The 19,439-nt window shown below is 45.4% G+C and overlaps 2 protein-coding genes across 5 annotated transcripts; both read left to right on the top strand.

Annotated features, from left to right (window-relative positions):
• Positions 1 to 966: 966 nt before the first annotated feature.
• Positions 967 to 17,217, top strand: ATRIP (ATR interacting protein). 4 transcript variants are annotated; one of them, XM_079155492.1, is made up of 13 exons: positions 967 to 1,362; positions 3,217 to 3,347; positions 4,735 to 4,905; positions 7,268 to 7,386; positions 8,781 to 8,938; positions 10,485 to 10,586; positions 11,176 to 11,305; positions 11,468 to 12,154; positions 15,379 to 15,521; positions 15,634 to 15,722; positions 16,184 to 16,264; positions 16,433 to 16,685; positions 17,078 to 17,217. In XM_079155492.1, the coding sequence occupies exons 1-13, from the start codon at positions 1,116 to 1,118 to the stop codon at positions 17,143 to 17,145; spliced, it is 2,379 nt and encodes a 792-aa protein (XP_079011618.1). In that variant the 5' UTR covers positions 967 to 1,115; the 3' UTR covers positions 17,146 to 17,217. The 4 variants fall into 4 exon arrangements, with proteins under 4 accessions (XP_079011618.1, XP_079011620.1, XP_079011617.1 ...); XM_079155494.1 differs by having other exon boundaries at positions 15,379 to 15,515; XM_079155491.1 differs by having other exon boundaries at positions 968 to 1,362; positions 15,631 to 15,722.
• A 538-nt stretch (positions 17,218 to 17,755) lies between these two features.
• On the top strand, positions 17,756 to 19,241 carry TREX1 (three prime repair exonuclease 1). Its single transcript, XM_079155641.1, has 2 exons — positions 17,756 to 17,894; positions 18,231 to 19,241. The coding sequence occupies exon 2, from the start codon at positions 18,257 to 18,259 to the stop codon at positions 19,199 to 19,201; it is 945 nt and encodes a 314-aa protein (XP_079011767.1). The 5' UTR covers positions 17,756 to 17,894; positions 18,231 to 18,256; the 3' UTR covers positions 19,202 to 19,241.
• The last annotated feature ends 198 nt before the right edge of the window (positions 19,242 to 19,439 follow it).

Below are 19,439 nucleotides of genomic sequence, written 5' to 3' on the forward strand. Positions count from 1 at the left end.
CAACCTGTCTTTATTATGATGTCCAAGTTACCATGTTTTATTTTGTTTTTGCGGTGCTGGGGATTGAACCCAGGGCCTTTGGACTTGCAAGGCAGGCACTCTACAAACTGAGATGTGTCCCCAGTCGTAGTTATCATGTTTTTACTGAGTAGTTCATCTGTTCATATAGTCTGCTATATGCAGACACTGGGGCATGTACCAGTGAACAGCAACTTTTTTCACATAACTCTCACCTCGTTTTTCATGTTGAATTCTTGTCTGAGTCCTACCATATTTTTCTTGCTAACTCCAACCTGTAGGAAAAAAACGGGACATTTCGGGGAAAGGGGATGTCTTGACCTCCTGAGCCTCATTCAACTCTATACAACCAACGCTTGGCACAAAAACACTCTTGCACTCTCAGAGGAATGAATGAATGTATGTTAACAGTCTGAGCAATTCTCATCCCCTCTAACACCAGCACAACACTCCTCAGGATCCTTTTTCATCTCAGACCTTTCCTCCCCAGCCAGACCAACTTCAAATGCTCACATTTGAAACATTTACTATTATAGAAGATGCCTGTTCACAACAGCTCCACTCATACTCCGCCCCCAACCCCGCTCTTCCAGCCTTCTCCCTTAGGGAGTCTCTCAGTAAGTGAAAGTTGTATCTGGCAGGGAGAACCTTGAGGTAAAAGACCACACCCCCTGAATGACGCCTGCCTCGATTCAAGCGCACACGGGCGAAAGTGAAGCCAAATACTCCTGCCCGGTTCTCCACTCCATACAGTGCAGGGAAGGGGCGCAGAAATGGGACAGATACGTCTCAGACCCGCACTCGGGGTAACTCATAGCGCCACACCGAGTCCCATCTCAGACTAGCGAATCCAGCTCCTAGCGCTATGCGCGGGACAGGGCGGGGCCGAGACAGTCAGAGGCCAGGCTGAACGCGGCGGCGCGCTCCTGTGTATGTCATTTTTTCGCGCCTGCGGGCTGGCAGCTAATTGGCCCTTAACCTCGGGGGCGGGGCACTAGCTGAGGAGAGCGGCGGCGCGCGGTCGGTTGGTCCTGCTAAGTCTTCATTCCCACGGTGTTGGGATCAGTGCCCTCCGACGCTTGGGGCCCACGGGAGACATGGCTGGGACACCCGGGCCGGGCAGCAGGAGGCGGAGCGGGCCCCTGGCGCCTCGCCCTGGCCCGCCGCCCGGCACAGGACACCCCCCCAGCAAACGAGCCCGGGGCTTCCCGGTGGCCGCCTCTCCGGACCCCGAAGACCCATTCGGCGCGCAGGGGGAATTCACCGCCGATGACCTGGAGGAGCTCGACATCCTCGCGTCACAGGCCCTGAGCCAATGCCCGGCCGCCGTTCTGGAAGTATCCAGTGAGTGCTCCTGAGGGTCTTTTCCCCGGCGGGTGGCGCAGACCTCCCCCCACCTCTTGAGGGCTGTGACTTCGGAATCCTGAAGCAAGTGCTGCCAGTGTCTGACGGTGCCTTTTCTTCTTTTTAAACCCTGATTTAAGCAACGGTTGTGTTCCAGAAGTCCTCTGATTTGGGGGGAAATCGGATGTCGAACAGCTGATTTAAAGTGTGGGCCGCGAGATTAACATTTATTTTCTAAAGTTTAGTCCACGCAGTTCTTGGTTCTAAGCAGAGATCCTTAGAATACAACTACCGCCGCTATCAGAACCATCACTACCCACGTGAAAGGGTTTGAATTTTATTAAGCCACTGTTCCCTTCTGGCAGTATGAGTAGAAGAGGGGCCTGGCACAGGCAAGAAGTGAAAGAGATTTATTCTTTTATACAACGAGTATTCTGTGTAGGTACCCAACGGTTAGGAACTACAGCAGACCTAGCAATGAACAAAATTTTAAAATTCCTTTCTCCATGGAGATCATATTCTCCTTGAGGAATGAGTGAAATGTTGTGGGGCTGCCAGAAAGAATGGTCTTAAGGTCAACCGACATCTGTACTTCACAGTTAAGGCATCATAAAAACCACACGGTCATTTCCTGGAAACCCAGCCTTCACCGTCTGCAGCGCAGTCAAAACAGAAATTCAGAAAGCACTCCTTAATGACCAGCTATTCATGTGACAGTACCACTCTCCATCCAGTGGCACAAGGCAATTCCTCCCCTGTCCTTAACCCTACATCTAATTCCTTCCTAAATCTTAGTATCAACTTTATCTTCTTAATCCATGTCTGGAATTCATCCTATTCACATTTCTACCGATTCCCTGATCTATGCCACCATGATACTTAAAGAGAGCATTCTGCTAAATTGACTCATCATTTCTAGTCTTGGCTCCCATTAAGTCAGAGTGATGTTTTCAGAACTCAGTTCTGACTTTGTTTCTCACAGACACATATGAGTATCCATATTGAAAACCCTTTAATTAATACAGATTTGCATTGTTTTGAAGTAAACCTTATTCAGCAGCTTAAAAAGAAAGAAAACCCTTTAGTAACTTCTCACTACTTCTAGTATAGAGATCAAATTTTTAACAGTCTGTAAGGCCCAGTCAATATGATCTGACCCTTTCCTCTCTTCTCTCTGGGTTCTAACCACACCAACCTTTCTTACTTTCTTGAATTTTCCCTGCTTCCTTACAATACAGGAATTGCACATGCTTTTTCTTATACTTAACTGTCCTTTCCACCCATTCCTCATCTCCATTCATCTGGTTAATTCCTGCTTGTCCTTCAGCTCTCAGCTCAGTAAGGTCTTCCTTAGGGAAGCATTCCAATTATTCCACTTGGGTCAGATTCCACTATTATAGGCTTTCCTATATTTGTCCTCTGCAGTTCTTATAGTTGTAATTTTACATTTATTCCTGTGATTATTTGTTGAATGTCCTGTAATGGTAAGGATCGTTTTGTTCACCATTGTATCCTTAGAGATTCATATTGTGCCTGCCATATTGTAGGTGCTCAGTAAATATTGTTGAATAATAGATCACAGTTCTGGCCTGTGAGATCTCCATGGTACCTTTCAGCGTTTAGATGAGACCTTGAAATTGGGTGAGCTTTGGGAAGAGGGTAGGTACTAGGGTCTGTTACTTCTAAGGATCATTTATATCTTTACATCATTTTCTTAGGTTGGAAAATACTGATGTATATTGCTTGCTAGATCTTTTTTCTACTTTACTTTCAAGAGCAATTCCATTCTGCATTTTCTGGCAAAAGCAGGAAAATATTGGGTTCTGAAATGTATATGGAAATTGTTTCTTACAGGTGTTCATAAGGTCCGTAGGTTAGATGGAATGTCAAAAAATCCCTCAGGGAAAAACAGAGAAAGTGCTCCAGTTAAAGATAATTTTGAATTAGAAGTTCTTCAGACACAATACAAAGAACTTAAAGAAAAGGTAGGTGACAACTTGTGATATTTCTTTAGTTGTTTCCTTGCTTGCTTACATATAGGGAATTTCTCCCAAGGATGCTCTACTACTGAGCTCTCCATACAGTAGCACCTGCCTGTAACTCTCAGCTCAGGAGGAAGAGACAAAAGTATCACAGGTTCAAGACCAGCCTGGGAAACCTAGCAAGATCATGTCTGAAAAAATAAAAAGGGCTGGAGATGTTTGCCCAACTCTTGCTTCTTGGGGCAGCAAACAGAGCCCTGGGGCTGCTGCTGTAATTTATAAGGCAAATTTTATTAAATTTGTAACTATTAAAAAAAAAAAAAAAAAAAAAAGGGCTGGAGATGTAGCTCAGTGGTAGAGCACCCCTGGGTTCAATCCCTAGTACTACAAAAAAAAAAAATAAGATGAGGCGTTTTGTTTATTTGTTTGTTTTTTTGGTACAGGGGTTTAAATCTAGGGCTGCTTAACCACTGAGCCACATCCTCAGCCCTTTTTTTTATATTTTATTTATTTATTTATTTAGTTGCTGGGGATTGAACACAGGGGCACTTAACCACTGAGCCACATCCCCAGCCCTTTTTTGTATTTTATTTAGAGACAGGGTCTCACTGAGTTGCTTAAGGCCTCACTAAGTTGCTGAGGCTGGCTTTAAACTTTCAATTCTCCTGCTTCAGCCTCCTGAGCCATTGGTATTACAGGCATGTGCCACTGCACCCAGCTAAAAGAAAGTTTTAAAACAACCAGATGTGATAGCACATTCCTATAAGCCCAGCTACTTGAGAGACAGAGGCAGGAGGATCAAAATTTCCAGGCCACTGTAGGCAACTTGGGATGGCCCTGTCTCAAAATAAAATTAAAGGCTGGAAATGCAGCTTTGTAGAGTACTTGCCTGGCATATGCAAGGTCCTAGGTTCAATCTCCATTTTAACAACAACAACAAAAATGTTTTAAAACAGGTATCTAGATTTGTCCCCATGAAATGAAAGATGGTTGGGGAAAGAAAGCCAGAAAATTTAGACTGAAAGACACTAAGTTGATTTCTAACAGCAAGTCAAGGGAAAGGGAAAAAACTATATACCAGATCCAAAAAGAGATATGTACTGGAAGAACACTAAGATGAATTTATAGCATATATTTTTACATGAAGAACACATCATCATGAAGTTTGCTGTTTTGTTAGCAGTTTTTCGAGAAAACAAAGACTTCTTTCATATGACCATCTGTACGTCCCTAAGAGAACCGGAAACATAATGTGGCATTTTAAGGTTCTGTGACATGTAACGAAGGGTGTTTAATGCCTGTTAGAGCCCAAAGATTCTGCACATATTAGTGACAAGTATATCTTTAAGCTATTCTTGCTAAATATCTGTTGTTAATCTGATATTTACAGCTGAAGGCAATGGAAGAAGAAGTCCTCGTTAAAAACGGGGAAATTAAAATTTTGCGTGACTCACTGCATCAAACAGAATCTGTTCTAGAAGAACAGAGAAGGTCACATTTCCTTCTTGAGCAAGAGAAAACCCAAGCACTCAGTGACAAAGAAAAGGAGTTCTCCAAAAAGGTGACCTAGAGTATTTGTTTTGCATGTTATGGACATAGCTCATGTGCTGCTGCTCATGAGTTCCTTTAGAAGCAATGATCAGTGTTGCCTGTAAATCTTCCAGGGAAGTTTCAACAGTTGTCTGTTATGCTTGTTTTTTGTTTTGTTTTTTGTTTGTTTTTTTTTTTTTTTTGCTTTGTTTTTATTAGTCCATTATAATTATATATAATGGTGAGATTCATTGTTACATATTCATACATGCTCATGACATAATTTGGTCAGTTTCATTCCCTAGTACCTCCTCTTTCCCTCTTCTTCCCCCGATCCCCTCCTGATCTCCTTTTTATTATCATGAGATTCCCTACCACCACCTTTTTTTTTTTCCATTTTTCTTTTGTCTCTCTAACTTTTACATATGAGAGAAAACATGGCAACCCTTGACTTTCTGAGTCTGGTTTATTCCACTTAACATAATTCTCTCAAGCTCCATTCATTTTCCTGCAAATGACATAATTTTGTTGTTCTTTATGGCCAAATAAAACTGCATTGTGTATACGTACCACATTTTCTTTTTCCATTTATTGGTTGACTAACATCTAAGCTGGTTCCATAATTTGGCTGTTGTGAATTGTGCTGCTATAAACCTGAGTATTCATGTATCACTATATGATGACTTTCATTTTGGGGGATAAATACCAAGGTATGACTGGGTCATATGGTGGTTCCATTCCTGGTCTTTTGAGGAACCTCCATATGGCTTTCCATAATGGTTCTACTAATTTACAATCCCATCAATAGTATGTTAGTGTGCTTTTTCCCCATATCCTCACCAGCATTTATTATTCTGTTCTTAGTGATTGCCATTCTAACAGGAGTGAAATAAAATCTCAGTGTAACTTTAATTTGCATTTCTTTTATTGCTAAAGATGGTTGAACTTTTTTTTTTCTGGTACTGGGGATTGAACACAGGGGCACTTAACCACTGAACCACATCCCCAGCAGTTTTTATTTTTTAATTTAGAGACAGGATCTCACTGAGCTGCTTAGGACCTAAGTTGCTGAAGCTGACTTTGAACTTGTGATCCTCCTGTCTCAGCCTCCTGAGTCGCTGGGATTAGAGGCATGTGCCACCACACCCAGCTGAACATTTTTTCATATAATTGTTGGCCACTTGTACTTCTTCTTTCAGGAAGTATGTGTTTAGTTATTTGTTTTTCTTAAATATTTTTCTTTTCTATTCTTTTCTTTTTTTTTTTTTTTTTTTTTTTTTTTTTTTTTTTTGTACTGGGGATTAAACTCAGGGGCACTTGACCACCAAGCCACATCCCCAGCCCTATTTTGTATGTTTTTTAGAGACAGGGTCTCACTGAGTTGCTTAACCCCTAACTCTTGCGGAGGCTGGCTTTGATCTCTCAATCCTCCTGCCTCAGCCTCCCGCAGCCACTGGGATTATAGGCATGTGCCACTCCACCTGGCTGTTTTTCTTAAATACTTTCTGCTTTTAGCAAAATTGCCATACACTTTTCTTCTAGGGTCTTCATATGGATTGGAAAAGAACTTAGGTGAATCTTGAGTTTGCTGTGATAGCCAGGAATAAATCACTAGCTTAGAATTTCTACAGTCTTAAATAAGGGCTCTTGGTAGATCAGAAACTCAGTTAACCTAGCTTAGACCAAAAGGAAATGTACTGAACTCAGATTCCAAGTACCAAGATAGGAGTGTATAGGCCTCAGATGACTTAAACCTTACCAGGTCAGGGAAATGCAAATCAAAAGTACATTGAGATTTCATCTCACTCCTGCTTTTATTCTCTATGCTGTAGACAGGCTCCATCCTTATAATAGAGGATATGTTCTCCAGAAGCTCCTGAGATCCTACTCATATTTCATAACTCTAGAGCACAGTTCAAATTTGAACTCCCTCATCTCAAGTTTTAAAATTCTGAGAAAGGCTCTGACTTGTGTAACTTGAGTTGGGTGTCTATCCCAATTGCCATAACCAAAGAGATGACAGCTCCCATTCAAATCACATGGTCCAAGATAGGGAAATGATTGTATGAAGTACTATGCTGGATATTTTATATTCATTGTTCCTAATCCCCCCAAATATGATGAAGTCAGTATTTATGTTATAGATTCAGCGAGGCTAAGTAAATGGTGGGATTGGTATTTGAACCCTCACAAATTTTCTTCACAATAGTTAAAGTACTATACGGTCTTTTAGAAAGAAGGCTAATGTTTGATACTTTAGGACATTTATATCATAGCAAACTTTCATATGTATTTTTCATTGCTTTTCTTTTTCTCGCTTGGGATTTTGAAACCCAGAGATATTTTTGTGATTGTGGTGGTGCCACTGAAAGTATATTTCTTTTGTCTTCCAGCTCCAATCATTGCAGTCTGAACTCCAGTTTAAAGATGCAGAAATGAATGAATTAAGGACAAAGCTTCAGAGCAGTGAAAGAGCAAATAAACTGTCTGCTCCTTCTGTTTCCCATGCCAGGTAAGGATAGTGCCGAAGGAATGATTAAGTTTTGCATTATTTAGTAAAAAGTCTATAGAACTCTCTCAAACTGGTCCTGAAAAAAGGCCATTGAGATCCTGCCACCTGGTCAGAGGTCCTTTTTTGTGAAGAATTCAAAGGTGGTCTGGATAAGGTTTGAGGTATCACAGCATAAAGGCCTGCAATCTGGAAGTACTTTCTCTGAATCAGGCATTATAAACACAATACCTGAGACTAGAAAAAGCTGGAAAAGTGATCAGCAAATTTGTGAGATGGGTCTGTCTTCATTTCAGTATAATTTATTTAACATGACAGGTTTTGCCCAAGCATGAGTATATTTCAGTCCTGGTTCTTTGGAATATTTCTGCTGATTTGCTGCCTTGGAACCTGTGTCTAATAGCCCCTCCTTTGCTGTCAGAGGTGCTCAGCTTAATTGTATCCTACCCTTTGCCTGGCAAAACAGTCTGGAACTATCAATATAAGTCTTGCAATTTTAACAGTGTCAGTCACAATATCTTTTTCTGGTATTAAATAGTCTGCTGCCTTTGCTCATAACAGGCAGGGCTTGTAATTGAAATCCTTGCCTTATATAACTTCACGTGAGACAGGAGAGCAAAAGAAGGCCATCTTCAGGGCTGGGGAGATAGCTCAGTCGGTGGAGTGCTTGCTTTGTAAGCACAAGGCCCTGGGTTTGATCCCCAGCACCCCAAAAAAAAAAAAAAGAAGGCCATCTTCACTCTTCACTCATTGATAACAGGAAAACCTGATACTGTATAATCAGATCAGAGAGCTAAGACTGCTTCTCTGACTTGAAGATGTTGGCTCTGAACAACTTGCTTAGTTTTCAACACATTTTTAATAGCCCCTATTAAAAATTAGGTTGTTCGCCAGGTGTGGTGGTGCAGGCCTGTAATCCCAGCAGCTTGGAAGGCTAAGGCAGGAGGATTGTAGGTTTGAAGCCAGCCTCAGCAACTTAGCAAGGCTGTAAGCAACCTGGTGAGACCCTGTCTCAAAATAAAAAAGGTTTTGGATGTGGCTCAGTGGTTGAGCACACTTGGGTCCAATCCCTGGTACCAAAAAAAAAAAAATTAGGTTGTTTCATGTTGAAAAGTTTTAGTGGAATTGGAAATGGTAAAGGAATTATGGCCAATATTTTTGGATGATTAGGAAAATATGAAAATAAATGAAATATTTTTTCAGTAATTTGGATCAAAATGCCAAATGAACATTATACACTATGCTCCTGGACAAAGATGACACATAAATAACAGATGAAGCCTGTGGTCAAAATACCTAGACATGAAAAGTTTAAAGTTTGTTGGAAGTTTTATAACCAGGTATTTTAAGTGATTTTAGTAGATCATTACTTTGCTTTCATAGTTAATTTTTTCCAGTCCTAGGAAAAGCCCTTCTGTGGTTATAAAGCCAGAAGCATGTTCTCCACATTTTGGAAAAACATCTTTCCCTACAAAGGAGTCTTTTAATGCTAACATGTCCCTTCCCCACCCCTGCCAGACAGAGCCAGGATACAAGTCTCTTGTGGGCAGAGAGGGTAAGTCAGTCTATTAGTCATCTATTATGGTGGAATTGACTACCCAAACTTGTGGTTTAAACAATTATTTGTTTTCTCCTGATTTCTGTGGGTTAGCAATTCAGATGGGACACAATTAAGATGGGATGGCTTAGCTCTATAGGGACTATCACTGAAACCTTGTTGGGGCTGGAGGATCTGTTTCAAGGTGACTCTTTCACATGGCTAACAACATAATCCCTCTCCACAGGGTTACTGTGTGTCCTCATAACATGGTAGATGGCTTCCTCTAGAGCAAGCAAACTCAGAGAGAACCAGTCAGAAGCTTTTTTTTTAATGGCCTAGTCTCAGAAGTCACATCCTATCACTTCTGCCACATTCTCAGAAGCAAGTTACTGAGTCTGGTATATTCAGTGGGGAGGAAACGAGGCTGTACCATTTGAAGGGAGGTGTGTCAAAGAATTTGCAGGCACATTGTTTGTTTGTTTGTTTGTCATCATCACCCACTCAGCATACTGGTAATTGAACCCAAAGGCACTCTACCACTGAGTTACATTCCCAGCCCTTTTTTATTTTTTATTTCAAAACAGGGTCTCACTAGGTCACCCAGACTGATCTCAAACTTGCATCCTTGTCTCAGCCTCCCAGATAGCTGAGATTACTGGCATGTGCCACTGCACCTGGCTCTTGTTTGTTTTTGTCTGTTTCTTCATCTGCTGTTCTACCATTAAGCTGAGTTACATCCTCAGCCCCTGTGACCATCATTTGAAACCATCAGTCATTTTACACAGACTATGCCAGAAAAGTAGCTAGATTGCAAGGACCTGTGTTCCTTTTGTAGTTCAGCCGTGAGTTTTACAGCCACTTCAGATAGGGAGTACTGCCACTGTGTAGAGAAAGATCATCTAGCATTAGTAGATACACTGGTGCCATACCAGTTCATCATATAATTCAAATACATCGACTCTTTCTACCATCAGTCTTTTTAAATCATTGGCCATCACATCACTCCTGAGAAACTATAGTCCATTCACATTTTTGGTGCCTGGCAACTAATAGGGTATTGCAGGATAGTGTTACAAGCAGACAGTAGAACCTGATAGCCTGGATATAGATCCCATCCTCATTATTTATTGGCTTAGCTAATGTAAGCAAGTGCCTTAACCTCTGTGCCTTAACTTTCCTATATGTAAACAGCTAATAATACCTCCTAGTAGGGTTGCTGTGAGGAACAAAGGAGCTGATATGTGTAAAACTCTCAGAGCAGTGTCTGACCCATACTTAGCCCTGTAAGTAGTAACCACTTAATTCTGTTAGTGGTTACTGTTTTCACCTTATTATTTCATTTTGAAGTAAGGAAAATGCTTAATTTTCTTCCTTCCTTACATAAATTCCTGTTTTACATGAGAAAGGCAAACGATGTGAGGGATCTTGAACTGCTTTGGGTCTTTCTTTATCCAACATTAAAGAAGTAGAACAACTGATTGTGTTTCATATTCATTGCATGTGAGAGTTGCAGATAATGCCTGTGCTTTTGTGCTCAACTTTTGATTCACATTTTATCTAGTTTCAGATAAGAAGACCCACAGCCTGAGAGGTAATCCCATAATGCAAGAAGAGGTACAGAAAAGCCTTGCTCACAGCTGGATGCAGAGGTCAAAGACTCAAGGTATCAAAATGACTGCTTTTCCTGCAGGGACCTACATGACTCTCATCATCCTCTACCACACACAGTAGAATTGTGTGGGAACTATCTGAGTCTCTGAGAATCCATGCCCCAGGCAGACCTTCAGAGAGTTCAGACAAGTAGAAGACTATGACTTTATAAAATGGAAAGGGCAACTAGACACAGTAGTACACATCTTTTACCTCTGCACCTCCAAAAAGGACTGAGGGTGTAGCCCAGTGACAGAGCACCACTGGGTTCACTCCCTAGTACATAAAATGAATTAATTAAAAAAAGAGAGAGATAAAGGGCAAGCTGAGTGTGGTGGTACATTCCTGTTGTCCTAGCTACTTATGAACAGAGGCAGGATGATTACTTGAGCCCAGCAAGACCTCATCTGAAAAAGAAAAGGGCAAAGAGCACGTATATCCCAGGTATATCTCAGAGCCTTCTGCACCCACAGGCATCTTAACAGAGCTTAGTGTCAGCTTAGAGGGCACTTGCATCCAGAGTCTTCACCTTTTCCTTCTGAAGCCATAGAAAAGGTCTCCCATGTCAGAACCTTCTAGGATTACCTTGTTTTCTTCTACAGGCTCCATTTTGATAAATCTGCTCCTGAGGCAGCCTTTGATCCCAGGATCATCCCTAGGTCTTTGTCACCTCCTAAGCAGTTGTTCTGAGACTCCTACTGGCACCCTCTCACAGCCATCAGGGTTTGGCAGGTAAGCATAATACTCCTGAAAAAAATTGTCTCTGGGAAGTCAGTCCCTTTCTGGCCCTGGCCAGCATGGGGGATCTGTGGGATGTGCAGGGAGACTAAAGAATTTGGCAGGCAGGCTGTTTGAGGCCCTTGACCTTATCTATTTTCTTTTGTTTGTTGCCAGTACCTTGACTGGGATTTCAGGCCTCAGGGGTACAAGTTCTCGCAGTGGATTGTTTTGCCCTTTGGCCCTGAGAGAAGCACAGAACCTGGCATTCACAGGACTGAATCTGGTTGCCAGGAATGAAGGCTTATGTGATGGAGACACAGAGGGAGATAAAAGGGCCTTCCCACTCTGCCAGCTTCCTGGAGCGGTGCACCTTCTCCCCCTTGTGCAGTTCTTCATTGACTTGCACTGCCAGGCTCTGCAGGATTTGGCAGCTGCTAAGAGGAGTGGAGCACCTGGGGACTCTCCGACACATACCTCCTGCTTGAGCTCTGGGGTAGAGGCCAGCACTGATGACTCAGTTAGCAACTTGGAAGGTTTCTCTGCAGCTTCACTTAGCATTCTTCAGCACCTGGTGTGCCACAGCAGAGCAGTTGTCTGCCTCTTACTATCAGGAGTGGGGATAGATTCTGCTGCTGGGGAAGGAAATGAGAGCCTGGTTCACAGACAGAGTTGTGGAGATACAATCTCAGTCCACAAGGAGGCTGCCGATGACCAAGGACTGCATCCACTATTGAAGAAGCTACTTCACCTATTGGCTTTCTCTTCTGCCGCAACAGGTCACTTTCACGTCAGTGTGCTGAGCCAGTGCCTCAAGGTTTTGGTGAAATTAGCTGAAAATGCTTCCTCTGATTTGTTGCCCAGGTATAAAGCAGCATGGGAGGCATGATTTTATGTGTCTTCCCTGACTTCTTGAGGTCTAATGTTTGGCCCTTGTACATTGCTCACATCTTTTCTTATCCCACTACTCAGCTCTAAGGCTTGGTTCAGATAGTTCTGAGGTCATGAGAAGTAGGGCCAGGTATCAGATAACCAAATAAGTGGTTTGTTTGGTTTAATTCTGGACTGCAGGTAAGCAAAAGGCACATGTGATAAAAGAAGCTATTAGCCACTGTGGAAGAATATCCTGTCCCAGGACAAAGGCTAAACCAAGAGGCCTTTGAACCTGAGATGTGGAACAGGTGAAGCCCATGTGGCACAACACATTTAAGTTTGGTGGAGTTCCCTAAGGAAGCAGAGCGTATGGGAAGGTCTGCAGCTGCAAGCTGACCTTGCTGAGTCTCTGCCTGTCATCATTGTGTCTACTTTTAGCATGAGTTATTGGTTGCTTGCCTCTCGTAGGATCTGTTAGAAGTGGAAGTATAATGAACCTAGCTCACACTGTTATCATAAATTCCTAATTTGGAGCTGGGCATGGTGGCACACACCTGTAATCCCAGTCTCTTGGGAGACTGAGGCAGGAGGATCGTGAGTTCAAAGCCAGCTTTAGCAACTTAGCAAGGACCTAAGTAACTCAACGAGACCCTTTCTCTAAATAAAATATAAAAGAGGTCTGGGGATATGGCTCAGTGGTTAAGCGCCCCTGGGTTCAATCCCTGGTACCTAAAAATTTCCTGACTTGGGAGTTCAGAACTGTGAGATGGCATCCGAGGAAATATAACCACGCTACCCACTGTCATCCAGTTTCCCTCATAGCACTGTTCCAAGAGGCCAGTGCCTATGTTGGAATGATTCCACTGGCTGGACATACCTTAAAATTTTTCTCATCTCTGAGCTCAGCATGCCTGTCCCTAAAACTTCTTCTGGATCCTAGTTTCCATGTAAATATTTCCTGGCTGATCCATTCCAAAGGTGGTTCTCAGAGTTGGACTGCAGTGCAGTATGTGGGGCACAGAACCATTATCCAAGAGCCAGCTCATAGTGACTAGTTGCTTTTTCCTATATATTAAGTGAATGAATTCCAGAAACAAGTTCTTACCATTTCTCTTGGTTCTATTGAACATGTCCACAGGGGTATTCAAGATAGCGATTTAATGAGTGGTCAGTATAGGCCAGACACAGATGCCCTCCATTCACTGGTTCATGTGACCATACATGGCCCTGCATCCTTTGCCTCACACAGAGCCTGTCTCACTCTAAGCAGTCAGTCAGTATTTTTTGAGTAAACCCTATCCTGAAGCAGGAAAACTTGTCTGAAAAATTCCTTTGGGAGTGTGCGGGAGTTGATTCTAAACCAATAAGTATTCTGAGCCATTGCCATAACTCTCTGACACATCTTCCAATCAGTGCTTCTCTTCAGAATTCCTCATGCTTAACCAGGCCTGGTGGGGCATGCCTCTAAACCCAGTGACTCAGGAGACTGAGGCAAGATCACCAGGTGTAAGGCCAGCCTCAGCAACTTAGTGAACTTAGTGAGACCCTGTCTCAAAAAATAAAAGGGACCAGGTATATAGTTCAGTGATAAAACACCCCTTGGTTCAGTCCCTGGCACCCAAAAAAAAAAAATCCTCATATTTATATGCTCAAGTTGAACCCTACTAACACACGACTTCCTCTTTGCCTTATAGTGAAAACTAGAGCAGGGGGTGCTATCAGGAGTTGAGCACAGTATGTGATACAGTACAAATAGCCAGGAAGCTTGTGTCTCTCCTGCTCCCCATCTTTGCCCACCCAGTCTTGAAAGCAAATCATCCTTATCTTTTCACTATTTTAGTTTGGGGTTCAGAGCAGGGTTTATTGTTTGGGTGTTTTTTTGTTTGTTTTGTTGTTGGGGGGATGGGATTAGTTTTGTTTGTTTTGTGCTGCTGGGGATTAACCCAGGAGCACTTCACCACTGAGCTGTAACCCCAGATTTTTTGATTTTATATTTTGAGATAGGGCCTCACTAAGTTGTTAAGACTGACCTTGAATTTGGGGCCTCAACCTCCTGAAACACTGGAATTATAGGCGTGCACCACTGCACCTAGCTCGGTCTTTTTTTACTTTGAAAAAGGTCTCACTAAATTGAATATTGCAATCCTGCTGCCTCAACCTCCTAAGTCACTGGGATTACAGTTGTGATCCACTGCAACCAGCTCATTCCCAGTTTTAACTAGAACGGCATGATTTCTCCTTTGTATACAAAGGCTGTGCATGAAATTTCATTTAAAAAGAAATTCCCAATTCAACCAAGAAATAACTTGGAAACTACTCCATTGTATACAAAGGTGAATTTTTCTTGCAGTTACTCTCAGGAGCCTACTATAGTTACTAGTTAAGGGCTGCTGGCAGTTGAACAGTGAGAGCAGGTAACCATGTTAAGTTCCAGTTTCCCACAAAGTTTCAGGGTCGCTGGCAAGTAAAGAAAATGCAACTTCTTGCACGCTTACAAGATATGCTATAGAATGAGTTCACCCAAATAGTGACATACTGACGGATAGTCTTGACCTTCATGCTAAGATACTGTATAGTCTAGCCCACAGAGTGTTTTAGATGGTGGTTCCCCAACCACCAGGCCAGTTCCCTCTCATGCTCTTGCAGGCTGTGCAGATTGAGCAAGCAGCAGCAGTCGCCTTGAGACTTGGTTATTGGTCCCTTGGTCATAGCTATTTGCCCCTGAGACCTGGGGAAAAGTGTACCCAGAGCCCCACAATTGGCACCTCACACTGAAGCAGAGGTGACCAGGGTTTACTGACAAGAAAATGGTCTTCCTTGCTCTGTGAGTGGCCTCATAACATCCAGCCCTAGCCAGGTCCGTGATTTATCACTTCGAATCCTGGCCAGCCCTGTGGTGGTGGGCAAGAACTCATACCCAAGTTATGACCTGCATCCCTATTTGGGAGCAAAGGCAGAGAAGAGACCAGGAGCTTGTAGAGGCCAGGCATCCCAGATCCAGGGAGTCCTCCCATTTACTGGATGTTGCTGTGCAAGGTGAGGACCTGTCATCTCTGAGCCACAGCGGTCCTGCAATAAAAGTTAGTGTCCACTCATTCACACAAGACAGCTTCATAGCAAGTAGGCAGTACGAGAGGGAGCAGCATTTGAGCCCAGGTCTGGATGAGCCAGGCTCCTTTTGGGGAGTGTCACATTTCTTTGGGCCCATCTTTCAGGTTCCAGTGTGTGTTGCCAGTGCTGCCACAGTGCCTCAGCCCAGAGACACCCCTGCCTTGTGTGCTACTGGCTGTTGAGCTGCTCTCCCTCCTAATGGACCATGATAGCCTTGCACCTCAGCTCTGTTCCCACTCTGGTAAAGGTGGGCCTGCACTCCTACAGAGGGAGGGAGGGGTTGGGGCAGGGACAGGGGCCTCCTGAGGGCTTCTGCAGAAGGGGGACCCTGAGTGAGATAGGAGTATCCTTTTCAGAAGGCTGCCTCCTCCTGCTGCTGTACATGTACATCACATCAAGGCCTGACAAAGTGGCCTCAGAGACACAATGGCTTCAGCTGGAACAAGAGGTAAAACTGGGACCCTTATGAAGACTGCTCATCGCCTTATAAGAGCCCACAAAGTCTCCTCCTCTCCTTTCTGGAGAGAAAGGGGACTGTAATTCTTTTTTGGTAACAAGATATTATCAAGCAGCTTATAGCTTATCAAGCAACTCAGTTTAGGCACTGCCCACACAAATACAGTACAGGTGGGCCCCAGGTTGTTCTGACTCAACCAAGTTGCCTGATAATTAATTCTGTCCTGGTTTGGGGGCCTGGTAGCTGGAGGTGAGTCTGGAGGCAGATGGGTTATTGGTGAAATTCAGGTGCTAGTCCTGAGTCTGACCTGGAAAACTGCTTCTGGGACCCCATTTGTACAAATGAGCAGTAGCCAAAGTAGCTAGAGCTCTTACGGGAGATGCCTAAAAAAGCCTTTGCAGTGACAGGGGTCTTATTCTGGCAGAATGAAATAGAATCTTTTTTTATTCCAGGCAGTATGGCTCCTGGCCAAACTGGGTGTGTATAGCCCTTCCCCCCCAGTCACTGGCTCTGACTGTCAATGCAGTATAGAGGTGAGTATGCAGTACCAACAACATGACAGCTCTGTTTGTGGTTAAGGGGATCTTGTGCAAGGTCCCTGGGTCCCACTCAGAACCCTGCTCCCCTGGGACAGCTAGGCTGAATAGGTGTTAGGGCACAGAAAGGTGGGAGACCTCAGTTTGCACACTCTCTCACTCCAGGTGGTTAGAGTTCTCACAGTGATGCTGCACAGACAGTGGCTGACCGTGCGAAGGGCAGGGGGGCTCCCAAAGACTGACCAGCAGAAGCGCACCATACGTTGTCTACGGGACACAGTGTTGCTCTTGCACAGTCTGTCCCAGAAGGACAAGCTCTTTACTGTGCACTGTGTGGAGGTCCTGCATCAGTATGACCAGGTGATGCCAGGGGTCAGCATGCTGATTCGAGGGCTTCCTGACGTGACCGACTGTGAAGGTGAGCCCCTAAGACACCCTCCCTGCCCCGACTCACATGTGGGTTCTCCCTGATGTTTGTGAGCAAGTCAGACTCCTATTCAGTAGACCTGCCACCACAGCCCTTTCTAGCACTAGGTACATTATTTTCATGCACTGGTTCTTCTCTGAATATATTGGGCTGCCCTTTGCTTATATCTGTTGAGTTGGCCTAACAGTCACGGTTTTTCCAGAATATCCTGGTCTGAATTGCTTTTGTTATCACTTTGATCATAGTAGCTGAGGGAGCAAGGCCTGGGCATGGAAGGGACTGGTTAGTTCCTGCCGGTGCTGGGAGAAGATAGGTGGGACCTCCCCAGGCCCTAGCACCTTCAGGCCTTCACCATTGAACCCTCCCTCTTCCTTTTGGCTCAGAGGCAGCCCTGGATGACCTCTGTGCCGCGGAGACAGACTTGGAGGACCCTGAAATGGACTGTGGCTGAGGCTCTGAGCATCCTGCCGCAAGGGGGCACCAGCACTGCTGCTATCCTCTCCTCATCCTCTGATTAAAAGCAATGACCAGCAGTTCCTGCTGAGAATGCGTTGTTTCCCCAGTCTGATCTGTTTGGCTGAGTGGGAGGGAAGGAACAGGCCAAGGACCCAGGGAAACTAGGCGCCTTCCCCAACTCCCCACCCCATCTCCCTGGCTGGAACTGAGATGGTCCCCATGGTAACTAATCTGCCTTAAGGAAAGCCCTGGCCTGCCTGTGGAATTGTCCTGAGTCACTGCTTTGGGCCGGGGCCATGGGGAGAAACCACTGTGAGGCAGAAAGGAGGCTGCCCTAGGTCAGAACTAAACCAGGGAAAATGGGCCAAGGACTAGACACAAAAGGGCCATGGCAGGGGCTCACGGCACTGCTCGAGACCTGGAACTAGCCTGGCACCTGGAGACAGCTGGGGCAACTGTCTTCCGGGTGGGCTCTCAACAGCGTGAGGGCCCCAGTGCACTGTAGCAGCCAGAAGGCCCACAGCTGTGGATCAGAGCAGACCTTTTGGGATGCCTGGGGAGGGAGGAGTATTGGCAAATGAGGGACAGACTAGGCAAGCTGATGAGCAGGGCGGGCCTTGCTCACGAGGCAGGCTCATGGGCGGGCCCAGACTCAGCTTCACTTCCCGCCACTGCTGCCAACAGCAGGACCAGCAAGAGTGTGTGTGCCTGGCCCTCCCTAGTCACTGCTGCCTGCCTATTCCGGTAAGTGTGGACCCCCAAGGGGACGGGGCAGGGCATGAATTTCATGGGTTCCCCCACCCTTACTAGGTGGGCAATAGGAACAGGACCAAACCCACGTGAGGAAGAGGTAACCCTCCCCAAAAGTATAGTCATTCCTCTAAGGAAGTCACCCCACCCTCTTCAACTTCCTGCCCTGAAAATGGGCTCTAGAGTTCCCAGACAGTGCCTGACTGCAGGCAAAGCCTGCAATATACTTCTGCCCACTACCCTTCCCCCACCCTTGCCCCCAGACCCTGCTCACTTTAGATCTTTCCCCTGTACTCACATGACCTACCCCAACCTCATGCTCCTTCCCAGGCTCAGCAGCAGGTACCTACCCCAGCATGGGCTCACAGGCCCCACCTCCTGGTCCCATGAAGACCCTCATCTTCTTGGACCTGGAGGCCACTGGCCTGCCGTTCTCCCAACCCAAGGTCACGGAGCTGTGCCTGCTGGCTGTCCACAGATGTGCTCTGGAGAGCACCCTCACCTCTCAGGGGCCATCACCCACAGTGCCCCTGCCACCCCGTGTAGCAGACAAGCTCTCATTGTGCGTGGCTCCTGGGAAAGCCTGCAGTCCTGCCGCCAGCGAGATCACAGGTCTGAGCACAGCTGTGCTGGCAGCTCATGAGCGTCAATGCTTCGATAACAACCTGGCCAACCTGCTCCTTGCCTTCCTGCAGCGCCAGCCACAGCCTTGGTGCCTGGTGGCACACAACGGTGACCGCTATGACTTCCCCCTGCTCCAGGCAGAGCTGGCTATGCTGGGTCTTGCCTATATTATGGATGGTGCTTTCTGTGTAGACAGCATTGCTGCCCTGAAGGCCTTGGAACGAGCTAGCGGCCCCTCAGAGCATGGCCCAAGGAAGAGCTACAGCCTGGGCAGTATCTATGCCCGCTTGTATGGGCAGGCCCCAGTGGACTCGCACACAGCTGAGGGTGATGTTTTAGCTCTGCTTAGCATATGTCAGTGGAGACCAAAGGCCCTGCTGCAGTGGGTGGATACTCACGCCAGGCCCTTCAGCACCATCAGGCCCATGTATGGGGTCACAGCCTCTTCTGAGACCAACCCAAAGCCATCTGCAGTCACAGCCACTGCACCCCCAGCTACTACCAGGAATGCTAGTCCCAGCATTGGTGGAAGCAGAAGACCCAAAGCTGTTATTTCAACAAAGGTCCCTGGAGTCCCACCCTGTGAGGGGCTGCTGGCCCCACTGGGTGTGCTGGCCTTCCTCACTTTGGCAATAGCCACACTGTATGGACTATCCCTGACCACACCTGGGCAGTAGATCAAGAAGAAAAATCTAATAAAGACCCATACAACACTGAGTAGTCACTTGCCTCCTAGCCTCTTTGGAAGCTGGGGCCTCTACCTGTACTAGGGACCTTGGGAGTGGGTCATAGTCTTTGTCCCTCACTCTCCTCACAGAATAAGCAAACCTTTGAGCCCAATAAAAGTAGGGAAAACACATATATCTAAACAGTGAATGGAAACAATACTCAGCCTAAGCTCAATCCCAGTAACCC

This window comes from Sciurus vulgaris (assembly GCF_902686455.1).
Source record: "Sciurus vulgaris genome assembly, chromosome: 10".
NCBI classification, from domain to species: Eukaryota; Metazoa; Chordata; class Mammalia; order Rodentia; family Sciuridae; genus Sciurus; species Sciurus vulgaris.